At 50.8% G+C, this 12,913-nt stretch overlaps 2 protein-coding genes across 2 annotated transcripts in view; one reads left to right on the forward strand and one right to left on the reverse strand.

Moving 5' to 3' along the window:
- Positions 1-2,322, reverse strand: part of LOC105001540 (keratin, type II cuticular Hb1-like) — an 11,928-nt gene extending 9,606 nt beyond the window's left edge. The window contains exon 1 of the mRNA XM_010857872.1: positions 1,719-2,322. Coding sequence (XP_010856174.1) covers positions 1,719-2,159 — 441 coding nt within the window. The 5' untranslated portion in view covers positions 2,160-2,322. The remainder of the gene's footprint in view (positions 1-1,718) is intronic.
- A 4,807-nt stretch (positions 2,323-7,129) lies between these two features.
- On the forward strand, positions 7,130-12,393 carry LOC105001542 (keratin, type II cuticular Hb1-like). Its single transcript, XM_010857874.1, has 9 exons — positions 7,130-7,549; positions 8,317-8,525; positions 9,126-9,186; positions 9,563-9,658; positions 9,876-10,040; positions 10,309-10,434; positions 10,681-10,901; positions 11,715-11,746; positions 12,281-12,393. The coding sequence occupies exons 1-9, from the start codon at positions 7,130-7,132 to the stop codon at positions 12,391-12,393; spliced, it is 1,443 nt and encodes a 480-aa protein (XP_010856176.1).
- The last annotated feature ends 520 nt before the right edge of the window (positions 12,394-12,913 follow it).

The following is a 12,913-nucleotide window of genomic DNA, read 5'->3' on the forward strand; positions in this document are numbered from 1 at the left end:
GTTTGAGCTCCTTGCAGTCCAATGGACTCTCAAGAGTCTTCTCCAACACCACAGTTCAAAAGCATCAATTCTTCGGTGCTCAACTTTCTTTATAGTCCAACTCTCACATCCATATGTGACTACTGGAAAAACCATAGCTTTGACTAGACGGACGTTTGCTGGCAAAGTAATGTCTCTGCTTTTTAATATGCTTTCTAGGTTGGTCATAGCTTTTCTTCCAAGGAGTAAGCGTCTTTTAATTTCATGGCTGCAGTCACCATCTGCAGTGATTTTGGAGGGAGCCCAAGAAAATAAAGTCTCTCACTGTTTCCATTGTTCCCCAACTTTTTGCCATGAAGTGATGGGACCGGGTTCCATGATCTTTGTTTTCTGAATGTTGAGTTTTAAGCAAACTTTTTCACTCTCCTCTTTCATTTTCATCAAGAGGCTCTTCAGTTCTTCTTTGCTTTCTGCCATAAGGGTGGTGTCATCTGCGTATCTCAGGTTATTGATTTTTCTCCCTGCAATCTTGATTCCAGCTTGTGCATCATCCAGCCTGGCATTTTGCATGATGTACTCTGCATATAAGTTAAATAAGCATGTGACAGTATACAGCCTTGACACATTCCTTTCCCAATTTGGAACCAGGCTGTTGTTCCATGTCCAGTTCCAACTGTTACTTCTTGATCTGCATACAAGTTTTTCAGAAGACAAAGTAGTCTGGTACTCCCATCTCTTGAATTTTCCACAGTTTGTTGTGATCCACACAGTCAAAGGCTTTGGTGTAGTCAATAAAGCAGAAGTAGATGTATTTCTGGAGTTCTCTTGCTTTTTCGATGATCCAGCGGATGTTGGCAATTTGATCTCTGGTTCCTCTGCCTTTTCTAAATCCAGCTTGAACATCTGGAAGTTCTTGGTTCACGTACTGTTGAAACCTCGCTTGGAGAATTTTGAGCATTACTTCGCTAGTGTGTGAGATGAGTGCAATTGTGTGGTAGTTTGAACATTCTTTGGCCTTGCCTTTCTTCTGGATTGGAATGAAAACTGAACTTTTCCAGTCCTGTGGCCACTGCTGAGTTTTCCAAATTTGTTGGCATATTGAGTGCATGACTTTCACAGCATCATCTTTTAGGGTTTGAAATAGCTCAACTGGAATTCGATCACCTCCACTAGCTTTGTTCTTAGTGATGCTTCCTAAGGCCTGCTTGACTTTGGACTCCAGGATGTCTGGCTCTAGGTGAGTGATCACACCATCGTGGTTATCTGGGTCATTAAGATATTTTTTGTATAGTTCTTCTGTGTTCTTGCTCTCCAGGCAAGAATACTGGAGTGGGTTGCCATTTCCTACTCCAGGGGATCTTGCCCACCCAGGGATTGAACCAGGGTCTTCTGCATTGCAGACGAATTCTTCACCACTGAGCCACCAGGAATGAACTTCCAGGGGAGACTAGCCTGTAAATTCTCAGGTCCTGCCAGGACTTCTGAGCTCAGAAAGGGTGGGATCTTGTCTATGGGGACCCTGCCTGTCTGGAAAGAGGTTGTATATAGTAACAGTGCTCTAATCAGGAGCCCCTGCTCTAGACTCATCTCTCTGGTCTGTCTGTGCCTTGGAAGTGTGTCCATCTCCTCCATCAGCCTGGGGGCTTACCTGGCCCACATCTCTCTTGCCCCCGTGACTAACCCTTGAGTGCCCACCCAGGAAGGGAAAGTTCAGGAAGGGTGTGATCAAGGACACTCACCTTGTCGATGAAGGCAGCGAATCTGTTGTTGAGACACTTGATCTGCTCCTTCTCCTCTTGCTTCACGCACTGCGCATTGGGGTCGATCTCCAGGTTGAGGGGTGTGAGGAGGCTCTCACTGACTGACACGGTGGTGATGCAGGGAGGGCTGAGGCCGCCCACGCCACCGGAGCGGTACCCGAAGCTGCAGCCGAAGGAGCCAGCACGGAAGCCCCCGCAGATGCTGCGGCTACCGAAGCCCCCGGTGAGGCCGCGGTAGCAGGAGATGCCACGGTAGGGGGCGGCCGTGATGCAGCAGCGGCCGGGGCGGGGTCCGCAGGCGGAGACGCAGCTGAAGGCTCGCACCCCGCCGGGGATGCAGACGCGCGATGGGAGGCAGGACATGGTGCTGTGGCGGCGAGCGGCGATGGGAGAGGGCAGCTGGACCCAGAAGCCCACCATGTGCCTTATATCGCGGCCCGCGGGCCGGAAGGAGGAGTGCTCGGCCCACTCGTTTATGAGCTTGGAGGTCGGGCTGAGAGCCTCTGCGAGCCGGAATTAAAGTGAACCAGGCCTCCCGGCTGCCTCTATAAAACGGCGTTCGCCTCCCGCCCGCGCGCGCTTTATGGGACCGGGTAGCGCCTGCTCAGCTTCGCCGGCCGTGCGCTGCGGGCTTGGGGCCGGCCGCCCGCGGCCCTAGGCCGGGACTGGGCCGGGAAGCGCGGGGGCATTGGTTCTAGTCCCAAACTGGGCAGCTAGGCACCCCCGGCCCCACCAGCCTGCGCCACCGCCCTGCAGGCTGGGAAGCTTTGGTCTTAGTTTTCTGTGCGGCTCTGCGAGGTCTCTGTGTGAGTGTGTATGTGTTGTGTGTCTGTGTGTGTGTTGAAGGGGAGGCATCTTAGAGGTCAGTTCTGGAGATTCTTGTCATGATCTGGGACAGGTGAATAACCTTTCCGAACCTCAGTTTCCTCACGTGCAAAATAGGGATCCTAACAGAACCCGCGTGGGCGCAATGGACAGGGTAGCATTTAGGGCCCTACTTAGCTCTTAATAACAGCTCCATAAATGTTAGTTTGTTTGTTTGTTCTGTTTATTCTATTATTAATTTGCCATTCATCCTGTTTCCCCTGGGACAAAAACTCTCTCTCCTCTCTGTCAGAACTCAGCTCATAGTTCCTCACCCAGTAAGACTGGATCCTCCACCCCCACCCCTCATACTTCTCTCCACTCTACTGGTGAGGAGAAAGGGAGTTTACATTTATGGAGTACCTACAATGTGTGGGCTTCCTGGGTGGCTCAGCAGTTAGAGAATCTGCCTGCAAGGCAGGAGACACAACAGAAGCGAGTTCAATCCCTGGGTTGGAAAGATCCCCTGGAGGAAGGCATGGCAACCCACTCCAGTATTCTTGCTTGGAGAATCCCACGGACAGAGGAGCCTGGTGGGCTACAGTCAGTGAGGTCGGAAAGAGCAGGAGACGACTGAAGCGACTGAGGACACAAGCACATACAATGTGTGAGGAATTTATCCTGCATTATTTCATCTAACCCCGAGGGCATTCTTCTGAGGTCAGAATTACTGTGTCCATTTACTTGATTAGGAAGATGAACTCAGAGTGAATCAATGGCTTATTTACAATCAAGCACGGGGGCTTCGCTGGTGGCTCAGTGGTAAAGAATCCACCTGCCAACGCAGGAGACACAGGTTTGATCTCTGGTCTGGGAAGATCCCACATGCTGTGAGGCAACTAAGCCTGTGTGCCACAACTGTTGAATCTGTGCTCTAGAGCCTGAGAGCCACAACTACTGAGCTTACTTGCTGCAACTAGAGAGTAGCCCCCGCTCTCCACAACTAGAGAAAGGCCCCCGCTCTCCACAACTAGAGAAAGGCCCTCGCGGCAACAAGGACCCAGCACAGTCAGAAACAAACAAATAAAAATAATGATTAAAAAAAACAAGGTAAAGCACAGAAGGGTCCATCAAGGGCAAAGTCAGAATCTGGAAGGAGGCTCCTAGCCCTTTGCCAAGATTGAAGAGTCTGAGTCTTCAGGACTGAATGAGAGTTAAGTTCCTCATGGAGGCAGGAGCCCAGACTGCTAGGCTTTGGGGTCTTAGAGAAATCAGATCCAAAGCCTTCTCCTCAACTGATGCTTGCTCATGGCCAAAACCCTAGAAGGCTATGAGCCGTCATAATGGTAGTTAATTATGTGTCCAATTATGGACAGAGGAAACCAGAGTGTGAACTCAGCAGCTTGCATTAAAGAGAAATACGCAAATCATCTTTGGCTTCCTTTGCTTTTAAATATGACTTGTTATTATGCAAGGGGGTAATTAAATCCTGGAACAGCAGAGGTCACCCTGGCCGGCCATGCCTGGCTTTGGCTGCCTGGTGTCCCATTTCTAGGGAGTGCCTCACTGCCCCCTTTGCTGTCTTTCCCAATTCTCTTGTGGGCCTGAATCCCTTTGGTCCAGCTTTGATTTTTGCAGGGGTTTCAGTGTAACCTTAGAGCCATCCTCTGTAGAAGATGGAGCCCCACCTCCAGTGTCTGTGTTTCTGCTCCCAGCTCTAGCTGTGTGTCTAATGGCTTCAGGATTATGAATTTCTACTCCAGTTTTCTTCGTTAAAAAATTATTGATTTTTGGCTCTGCTGGCTCTTCGTCACTGTGCGGATTTTTGTCTAGTTGTGGAGAGAGGGGCTACTCTTTGCGGCAAGCGGGCTCAGTAGTTTGTGACACACGGGCTTAGTTGCTCTGCATGTGGGATCTTTCCGGACCAGGGACTGAACCTGTGTGTCCTGCATTGGCAGGTGGGTTCTTTACCCCTGAGCCGCCTGGGAAGCCCTCTACTCCAATTTTCTTTAGGGAATAAATTGGTATTGAAGAAGTCTTCCCTTGGTATCTCCCTCACAAGAGGAAATGGACTTACCCCCAAAGTATTTAATTTCCTTAATTTAAAGATTTAAATTAGACTTACAGAAGCACTTTCATGATGCTTGCTTGGATCTCCTGCATTTTGGTGGATGGATGGAGCAGATTTTCTGTGCTATCACAATCAATGAGGAGGTTAATAATCAGCTTTTGTTCACACTGATAATTAAGTGCATTTAAAGCCCCAAGAGACCAGAGGCCTGCAGGCTGAGTTGTACTCTCTAACATGACCTGAAGGATGGAAATGACAGGTTTGACAACTAAAGCACAGTGGTCCCCCAAGTGTCAGTACCAATCCCTGACCCAGCTCCAATTTCTGATACATTCAAGGACAGACTTCCCCATAAAGACAGTTGGTGGTCACAGTGATGGGGAAGAGGGGGGCTACTCCATTTTCAGCCACATCTTCTAGAAATTGATCCCTTGCCCCCTTTATCTCTTGGGGCACCAGTTTAACCCACCAGTCAACAGATGGAAAGCTGGTGTCGTGTCTCTTCTTTACCCCCACCCTAGGCCCCTGGAGCAAATAGATACCCAAGGCAGGGAGCAAATAGATACCCAACAGGAGCCAGGCTCAGAGTTGGAAAGAGTCTGCAGCCCCCACAGAGGGCAGGCACATGCAAAGGACTTTAATACAAGGCTGCAGGGGATCTGACTTTAATGCCAGGGTACTCGGTGGGAGAGTCAGCCTCCAGCGCCTTGGGGCCAGAGGTCAGGGTATGGTCTTACAGGAAATGACAGCTTGGTTGGGGATGAAAAACACTGAAGAGCTGGATGTACAGGGAAGAGAGAGGGGAGGAGGGTTCAGGCAGAGGGAACCGTGGAAGCAAAGACACAAAGCGAGGGAGGCCAGAGGATGTGGGAGGAACAGCTGGCAGCGAGTCTACTTTGGTTTGGAAAATGGGGGATGGATGAGGTTAGGGGGAAAGGAGGCAGGGGGATGGTGAATATGGTGGGTGGGTAAGGTGGGCTTAGACTATCAAGCTGAGTGTGAGAGGTAGTTGACTGGGAGAAGGCCATATTCACCATGTGTGACCAAATGGGATGTGAGGATAGTACATGGAGGGTGTGTGTGTGTGTCTACTTTTGGTAGCCCAAGGCGTCCTTATGAAACATCTTGAACATCAGCATGCCCATTTCAGAGACACACTTCTTTTTTCTCTGTGGAATAATGGTCAAAGTAATTCTGGAATCAGACATACCTGGGTTCAAGCCTGGGCTCTGCACCTTGCAATCTGGATGAAAATTCCATAACCTCTCTGAGCCTCAGTTACCTTTGTATCTAGAATGAAGATAATCAAACTTATCCGGGGATGTGATATGGATAAAGTGAGTGTATATGTAAAGCATTAATACAATGCCTGGTGCCTAGTAAGTGATCAATAAATATCAGCTGTTATCATTATTGTTGTTGTTATTATTTCCCCTCTATGGCCCATTGGTTGCCCAGGTACCTTCCCTTCCAACCATCCTGGCCTCTGCACTCCCCTCACCCCCACCCTGGGCCTGCCTTGTCTTCCAGGTCTGGGAGCTGGGGCCTCCTGCCCATTGAAGTTTCTTGGAATGGATCCCAGGTCCCACCACTCAGTCCAGGCCCAGAGCTTATTGGAGAAGCTCTTCTGAAAATGCCCCAGAAAACAGGGAGGCCTTTGAAAGAGACTGTCTGGGGAGTGTGGCCTTGCACTTAAGGTCTAGTTGAGGAAGACACTCTGTGTTAGGTGTGGGTGAGGAATCTTGAAGGCACACAAAGAGGGATGGAGGTGGGTGGACAGAGAGGGTTTTAGGGATTCAGATACTGAACTCTCACACCACTGCTCACACACATCTACCCACTTCATGGATCCCCCAGCATGAAGTGGCTGAACAAATACTTTTTTTTGGTTGTATGACTGGCTTTTCCACGTCTTGGTGGGAGTAAACACAGTTTCCTTCTGGCCATGCCAAGGGTCAAGTGTCATAGGTTGCCCTGAAGAGTTGGTCCCCAAGACCCTACCTGTGAAGCCCCGGAAGGCTCTTGCTCTCAAAGCTGCCAGGGTCCACGGCCACCTTCCCACCATAGGCTGGCCCACCCTTTGTCCTTGGTCTTAGTGCATCTTGTGGCCCAAACTAAAAGTCAGAGGTTATGAGTCCAGCTGACCTGAAAACCATCATCCCAACCCAGCTTCCCTTCCTCTCCTCAATTATCTCGCAAAATGCAGAGTCCCCAGGCCTTGGTTGATCTAGGCTCCTTGGCACCCTCAGGCCCTGAACTATGGAAAAAATTCTGCCAAGGCTTCAGAGTTGCCTGAGTGTAGGATTTTCCAAAGCCTCATCTTGATGATATTATCCCAGGAGAGGAGAAACAACTGAGAAATTCCCCAAGCCCATAAAGGTGACAAGAAGTTTGCTCCACATGGTGACGTAGACAGTGCCAGGTGTCTGGGTTTATAAAAGGCACAGACAGTGAGGGAGAGCTCAGAACCCTTCTCTTCTTCCTCTGGCTTCATCTCCTCCAGCCTTGAATCACTATGACCTGTGGATCGGCTTGCTTTAGCTCCCGTAGTGGAGTCCGCAGTTCCAGCTCCTGTGTGACCACTCAAAGGTACGCTCCTGGTCGCACCTTCAGCTGTGTCTCGGCCTGCGGACCCAGGCCCAGCCGCTGCTGCATCACGGCTGCTCCTTACCGCGGTGTCTCCTGCTACCGTGGGCTCACTGGGGGCTTCAGCAGTCGCAGTGTCTGCGGGGGCTCCCGTGCTGGTTCCAGCAGCCACAGCTTTGGGTACCGCTCTGGTGGCCCCAGCCCTCCCTGCATCACCTCCGTGTCAGTCAACCAGAGCCTCCTCAAGCCCCTCAACCTGGGGATCGACCCCAATGCACAGTGCATAAAGCACCAGGAGAAGGAGCAGATCAAGAGCCTCAACAGCAAGTTTGCTGCCTTCATTGACAAGGTGGGTGTCCTTGATCACACCCTTCCTGAACCTTCTTTCCTGGGTAGGCACTGAAGGGTTAGTCAGGGGGTAAGAGAGATGTGGACCAGATGAATCCCAAGTCTGATGGAGGAGATGGACATATTTCCAGGGCACAGACAGACTAGAGAGATGTGAGCATTGAGCAGGGGCTCCTGGTATGATAGCACTGTTATAATGTACAAGAGAGATAAGAACAGGCTTGGAACTGCATGTCAGAGGGAAGCGGACACAGACCCCTGTCCCCCATGGGACACATACAAAATTTACGTCAGAAATAGAAACAGAAGAAAAAAAGAAATAGAAATAGGACTATAGGGTCATCCTTGTGGACATCTGGAATGCTTAGTTGTCCCCCGCCGATCTCTCTCTCCGCATCCCCGCCCCACACTCACTCACTCACACACTCTCACACTAAACTCTGGGGCCAGCTGAGGCTTCCCCAGTAATGTTCACTTCAGACAGGAATGGGCCAGCAGGAGACCTAACTGGGGAAGGTTTTCCAGGGGAAGGCTTAGTCATTTGGGAGGGGATTCTGATCCCTGGCACAGTGAAGCCAGGCATGAGAAAGGACTTTTCCGCTTGATCATGGATACTTGGACTCAGATCTGCAGCCATCTCAGTGACAGAGATCCTCATGTATGTGTTGGGGTGGGATGGGGGAAAGGGATGGGCGGAAGTTTTGGAGGGTAGATTCTGCAGGATGCTGGAATTACGGCTGTCTGGGTGACTATTCCTCTGGGCGGCAGGTGCGCTTCCTGGAGCAGCAGAACAAGCTGCTGGAGACCAAGTGGAAGTTCTACCAGAACCAGCGCTGCTGCGAGAGCAACCTGGAGCCCCTGTTCAATGGCTACATCGAGACGCTGAGGCGGGAGGCTGAGCGTGTGGAGGCCGACAGCGGGAGGCTGTCCTCAGAGCTCAACAGCCTGCAGGAGGTGCTGCAGGGCTACAAGAAGAAGTGAGTGCATTTGGGAAGGTCCACTTCTCTCAGAAGGGTTGACATGATACGAGAATTGGGGAACCACCGAGCACACTGGCCTTAGAAACTTCTTTCTTCATTAACCCACTTTTGCTTTTATCAGCTTTAAAGGCAGTGACAGGAAGACACACGAAAAGAAGAGAAGCTGAAATGTCAGCAAAGAGTCTTTCTATTGCGTTATGAACTTCTTAGGATAGGGACCATATCCCTCTTCATCCATCCATCCATCCATCCATCCATTGACCTGTCCCACAAACCTGTTCTGAACACTCACTCTTTTCTTTACTGTGCTAGGTACTGGAGGTACAAAGAAATGACACTATGTCTTCTCCACTGTTCGCAATCACTGGTTCAACTTACTAGTTCCATCCACCTTTCCAGGCAGTTTATTATACTTGAGTAATAACAAAACCAGTATCTTTAAAGTGAATCATGTCTAAGTTAGAGAAATGTGTAATTAGGGATATGGGTGAGAGGGATGTTTCAGATATCCTGGGGGGTGGATGTGATGGGTCAGGTTGAGCCCTCCTTTCCATTACTAGCTAAATCTCTTGTTTCAAATTACCTTCCCTTGTGAAGGTATGAAGAGGAGGTCGCCCTGAAGACCACGGCAGAGAATGAGTTTGTCAAAATCAAGCAGGTGAGTAGGTCTGCTTGGGGGATAGTTGCCTGGGAGTCTGGTAGCCCTCAGGGCATCGGTATGCCCTTGTTCAGTTAATAAACTTATATTTTATTCCAACCGATAGGCATATCCCTTCTCACACTCTGGGAGATCTACAGGGCAGGAATTCTTTGGCTCTCCCTTAATAGAGTGGCCCAGAGAGATGGAAGGACTTTCTAAAGTCACACAGGACGTTTTGCTAGAGTTGGTGGGAGACCTTAGTTCCCTTATTCTTGACTTACTGATATATGCCTACGACTTGCTTTGCAGGGCTGGGGATGGGGTTGGGGGAAGTGGAGCCCCCACTGGAAAGCCTCTGCAATGACCAGGGATTGCTGTGTGTTTGTGTCTCCAGGAGGTTAATCGTGCCTATGTGCTCAAAGGAGATCTGGAGGCCAACGCACACAGCCTGGTAGAGGAGGTGGGCTTCCTGAAGACCTTGTATGAAGAGGTGAGCACCAGCAGAGAGGACGTTACTCAGGTCTCCTGATTCCCAGGCCGGCCTGTGTGCAGAGGAAATAGACAGGGGTGCCTGCAGGCGTGAGGGTTTTGGAAATTGTGGGCTTGTGTGTGTGTGTGTGTGTGTGTGTGTGTAAAGGTGGAAAGTGAACTCTGTTCTGCTTGGCTCTGGATGGTGTATGTAATGTGAATGACTCTTGGCCCTACAGGAGTTGAGAGTCATGCAAGCCCACATCTCAGACACCTCAGTTGTCGTCAAGATGGACAATAGCCGGTACCTGAACATGGACAGCATTGTCGCCGAGATCAAGGCTCACTATGATGAAATTGCCAGCCGCAGCCGGGCCGAGGCTGAGAGCTGGTACCGCAGCAAGGTGAGTGGTCCAGGACACCTGCCTCCTAGATGTGGCGCTGGGGGGGATTCAAGGCATTTATTAAAAAAGGCTACTTTTGTCTGGGGATTCTGATCCTTAGGGACGGTAAATAAAGTATTGACATCTCTCAGGCTGGGGTAGAAAGGCAGGGCTGCCGTGTATGGTTGCACAGGCTGAGCACTGGACAACCTGCAAATCATCTACATTGTCCTGAATGTGTGGGAGGTCCTGTCCTGAGTTTCATGAGCCTCTCTGCTTCCTCTTCCAGTATGAGGAGATCAAGGCCACGGTGATCCGGCATGGGGAGACCCTGCGCCGCACCAAGGAGGAGATCAACGAGCTCAACCGTCTGATCCAGAGGCTGACAGCTGAGATTGAAAATGCTAAGAGCCAGGTAGGGTTTTTTTGAGGCCCACCCAGGGTCCCACAGGCAGTGTGTGCGCCCAGCTGGATCTCACCATTCACTCTCCAACCCATTCGTATGACTTGAGTCCTAAGGGACTCAGGGAGCCCCAGTTGATGAAGGGGAGAGGTCTGTTTCTGGGGTGATCTCATCTAGGTAGAGAGACTAGACACATCCAGGAAATGGACACAGAAACCCAGAGGCCATAACCCACCTTGTTCTCTCCTGGGCCCTTAGAACTCCAAGCTGGAGGCCGCAGTGACCCAGGCGGAGCAGCAGGGCGAGGCGGCCCTTAATGATGCCCGGGGCAAGCTGGCGGGGCTGGAGAAAACCCTGCAGAAGGCCAAGCAGGACATGGCCTGCCTGCTCAAGGAGTACCAGGAGGTGATGAGCGCCAAGCTAGGCCTGGACATCGAGATCGCCACCTACAGGCGCCTGCTGGAGGGCGAGGAGCAGAGGTGGGTACAGTCTGCACAGCTGGGGCCTCAATTGCATAGACCTGGCCCATTTTTTTTCCTCTACTACTTCCCCATTCCTTCTTCTGCTTACATCTTGGAACCCTTTCTGGCTCCCTCTCTGCTCCGAGGAGAGGCTAAGGAGAACAGTCTCAGTTGAGCCCGCTGTCTGATTTCCAATGGGCTCCAACATCATTTGGTTAGGGACAATAGTTTGCTGGTTCTCTGAGGGAATAAAAAGTCTGTGATGTATAACATTTGCATATTTTAGTGGTATAAATACTTCTATCATGCCTGGGCTCAAGCTACCACTGTGACTTCATGCAGAGTTGGCTAGAAATGTACAAAACAGTATCTGTGAACTAACTGGTAGGAGCTGGTGCCAGAACATCCTTGCTTAAGGGACAGGATAAAAATGGCCTCAAACTGAAAGGGCAAATAGAAAAATACATTTCGATTAGAGAGATGAAAAGCTTGTGGCCCAGGGAGACTGGATTGTTCAGGATGGTAGAGCCAGTCAGTAGGAGTGGGGTCGGCAGTCTGAAGCTGGAGTCCTGGGGGCAGTCCCACTGCACTTCAGTAGGACCCTCTTCCTAGAGGGACCTGGGAGATCCTGCCCCTTGTGTTCTCTTGAAACAGAGCTGGGGAGATGCTGAGCCTCTAGGGGTGCTGGACCCCAGACCTTCTCTGACCTTCTGGGGAGGAACTTGGGTGGCTTCTTAGGTGACTGGGTTCAGAGTGGGTGACCATGTGACTTCTGGGATCGTTGTCAGAAACTAACACCCAGTCCTAATGCTCTTTTCTCTCCCACATCAGGCTGTGTGAAGGCATCAGTGCTGTGAATGTCAGTGAGTAATTCGGGCCCTGAAGGGGAGACACTGAAGTGAGACAGTGGGAAAAATGTCTTAGCTCTGAGGGTGAAAAGACCCTGGGAGAAGGGTTCCATTCATTTCCAATCACACAGTTACAAAGAGGGAGCTGGTTGACAGGTTAGGAGTGGAATAATACTTCACCCCCTGCCTGTTAGAGTGTCAGTCTTATTTTCCCCATTATAGGAAGCTCTGACTTTCTCCTTGTCCAAACACACTTGTCCATACTCCAGTTGTCTTGTTCTAGATCAAAACAGGTATTTTATTAGCATGGTTGTCCCCATGGAGGTCTTCCTGAAATCAGCTACAGAAGAATAGATTAAGAAAGATTGAGGTCATTCCTGTCCTGTGAGGATGGGAGTCCTGAGACCACACGGGAGTTCAGATTGTCTTTCTCCCTGGAGATGTGGATGATCCAGAGACATCCTGCTGGGTGTTAGGGAGGGAGTGTGCTTGGGACCAGCTCCCCACTACCCCCGAATGTTCTGACTTACCATTATTGTCTCTGTGCAGGAGTGAGCAGCTCCCGGGGTGGAGTTGTATGTGGTGACCTCTCAGCCACCCGTACCTGTGGCATCGGTTCCTATGGGGTGGGAGCCTGTGGCAGCAGCTGTAAGAAGTGTTGAGCTGGTAGGACTTGAGGAGGCACCCAAGCCCCAGCCCATCTCACCCTCTCTGAGCCTCCCAGCTGGCCTGTCTGCCCAACCCTACCATGTGCAACCCATCATTCTGACTCACCTTCTCTACTGTCCACCTCTCAATTCTTGTGTGGGAATCCCCTCCTCCCCTCCTTGTCTCCTGCCTGCCTCTGGCTGAGAAAGGCTGCTGGGAGGAGTGATCCGTGGATGTAGTCTATTTGAAGATCCTGGGCTCTCTGATCCCACGAAGAGGGCAACACCTAAGTCCCCCTCCCACCTTTCTTTCCCTTGCATTCTTGAATGTTCGTCACTTCCTTTCCCAAATCTTCTTTCCTCCTTGCTAACTGTGCTTAAAATAAAGTCATCTAGTTTCCATCATATGTGTGCATCTTTCTGTCCATTATTCCAGGCTTGGAACGGGTGGGTGGGATCTCCAGGAAGTGGGGGTGGGATGGGGGGTGGTGGCGGGGGGTGTTGGAGGGGCGGGCCTGATGCTCAGGCTGTGCTA

The sequence above is a fragment of the Bison bison genome, unplaced genomic scaffold (assembly GCF_000754665.1).
Source record: "Bison bison bison isolate TAMUID 2011002044 unplaced genomic scaffold, Bison_UMD1.0 scf7180017864383, whole genome shotgun sequence".
NCBI classification, from domain to species: Eukaryota; Metazoa; Chordata; class Mammalia; order Artiodactyla; family Bovidae; genus Bison; species Bison bison.

Excerpts from the sequence above, each read along its gene's own strand:
- LOC105001542 (XM_010857874.1), top strand. The coding sequence starts at position 7,130 with ATGACCTGTGGATCGGCTTGCTTTAGCTCCCGTAGTGGAGTCCGCAGT. Across the intron at positions 8,526-9,125 it reads CTGCAGGGCTACAAGAAGAA|GTATGAAGAGGAGGTCGCCC; the intron begins GTGAGTGCATTT and ends TCCCTTGTGAAG. Across the intron at positions 9,187-9,562 it reads AGTTTGTCAAAATCAAGCAG|GAGGTTAATCGTGCCTATGT; the intron begins GTGAGTAGGTCT and ends TTGTGTCTCCAG.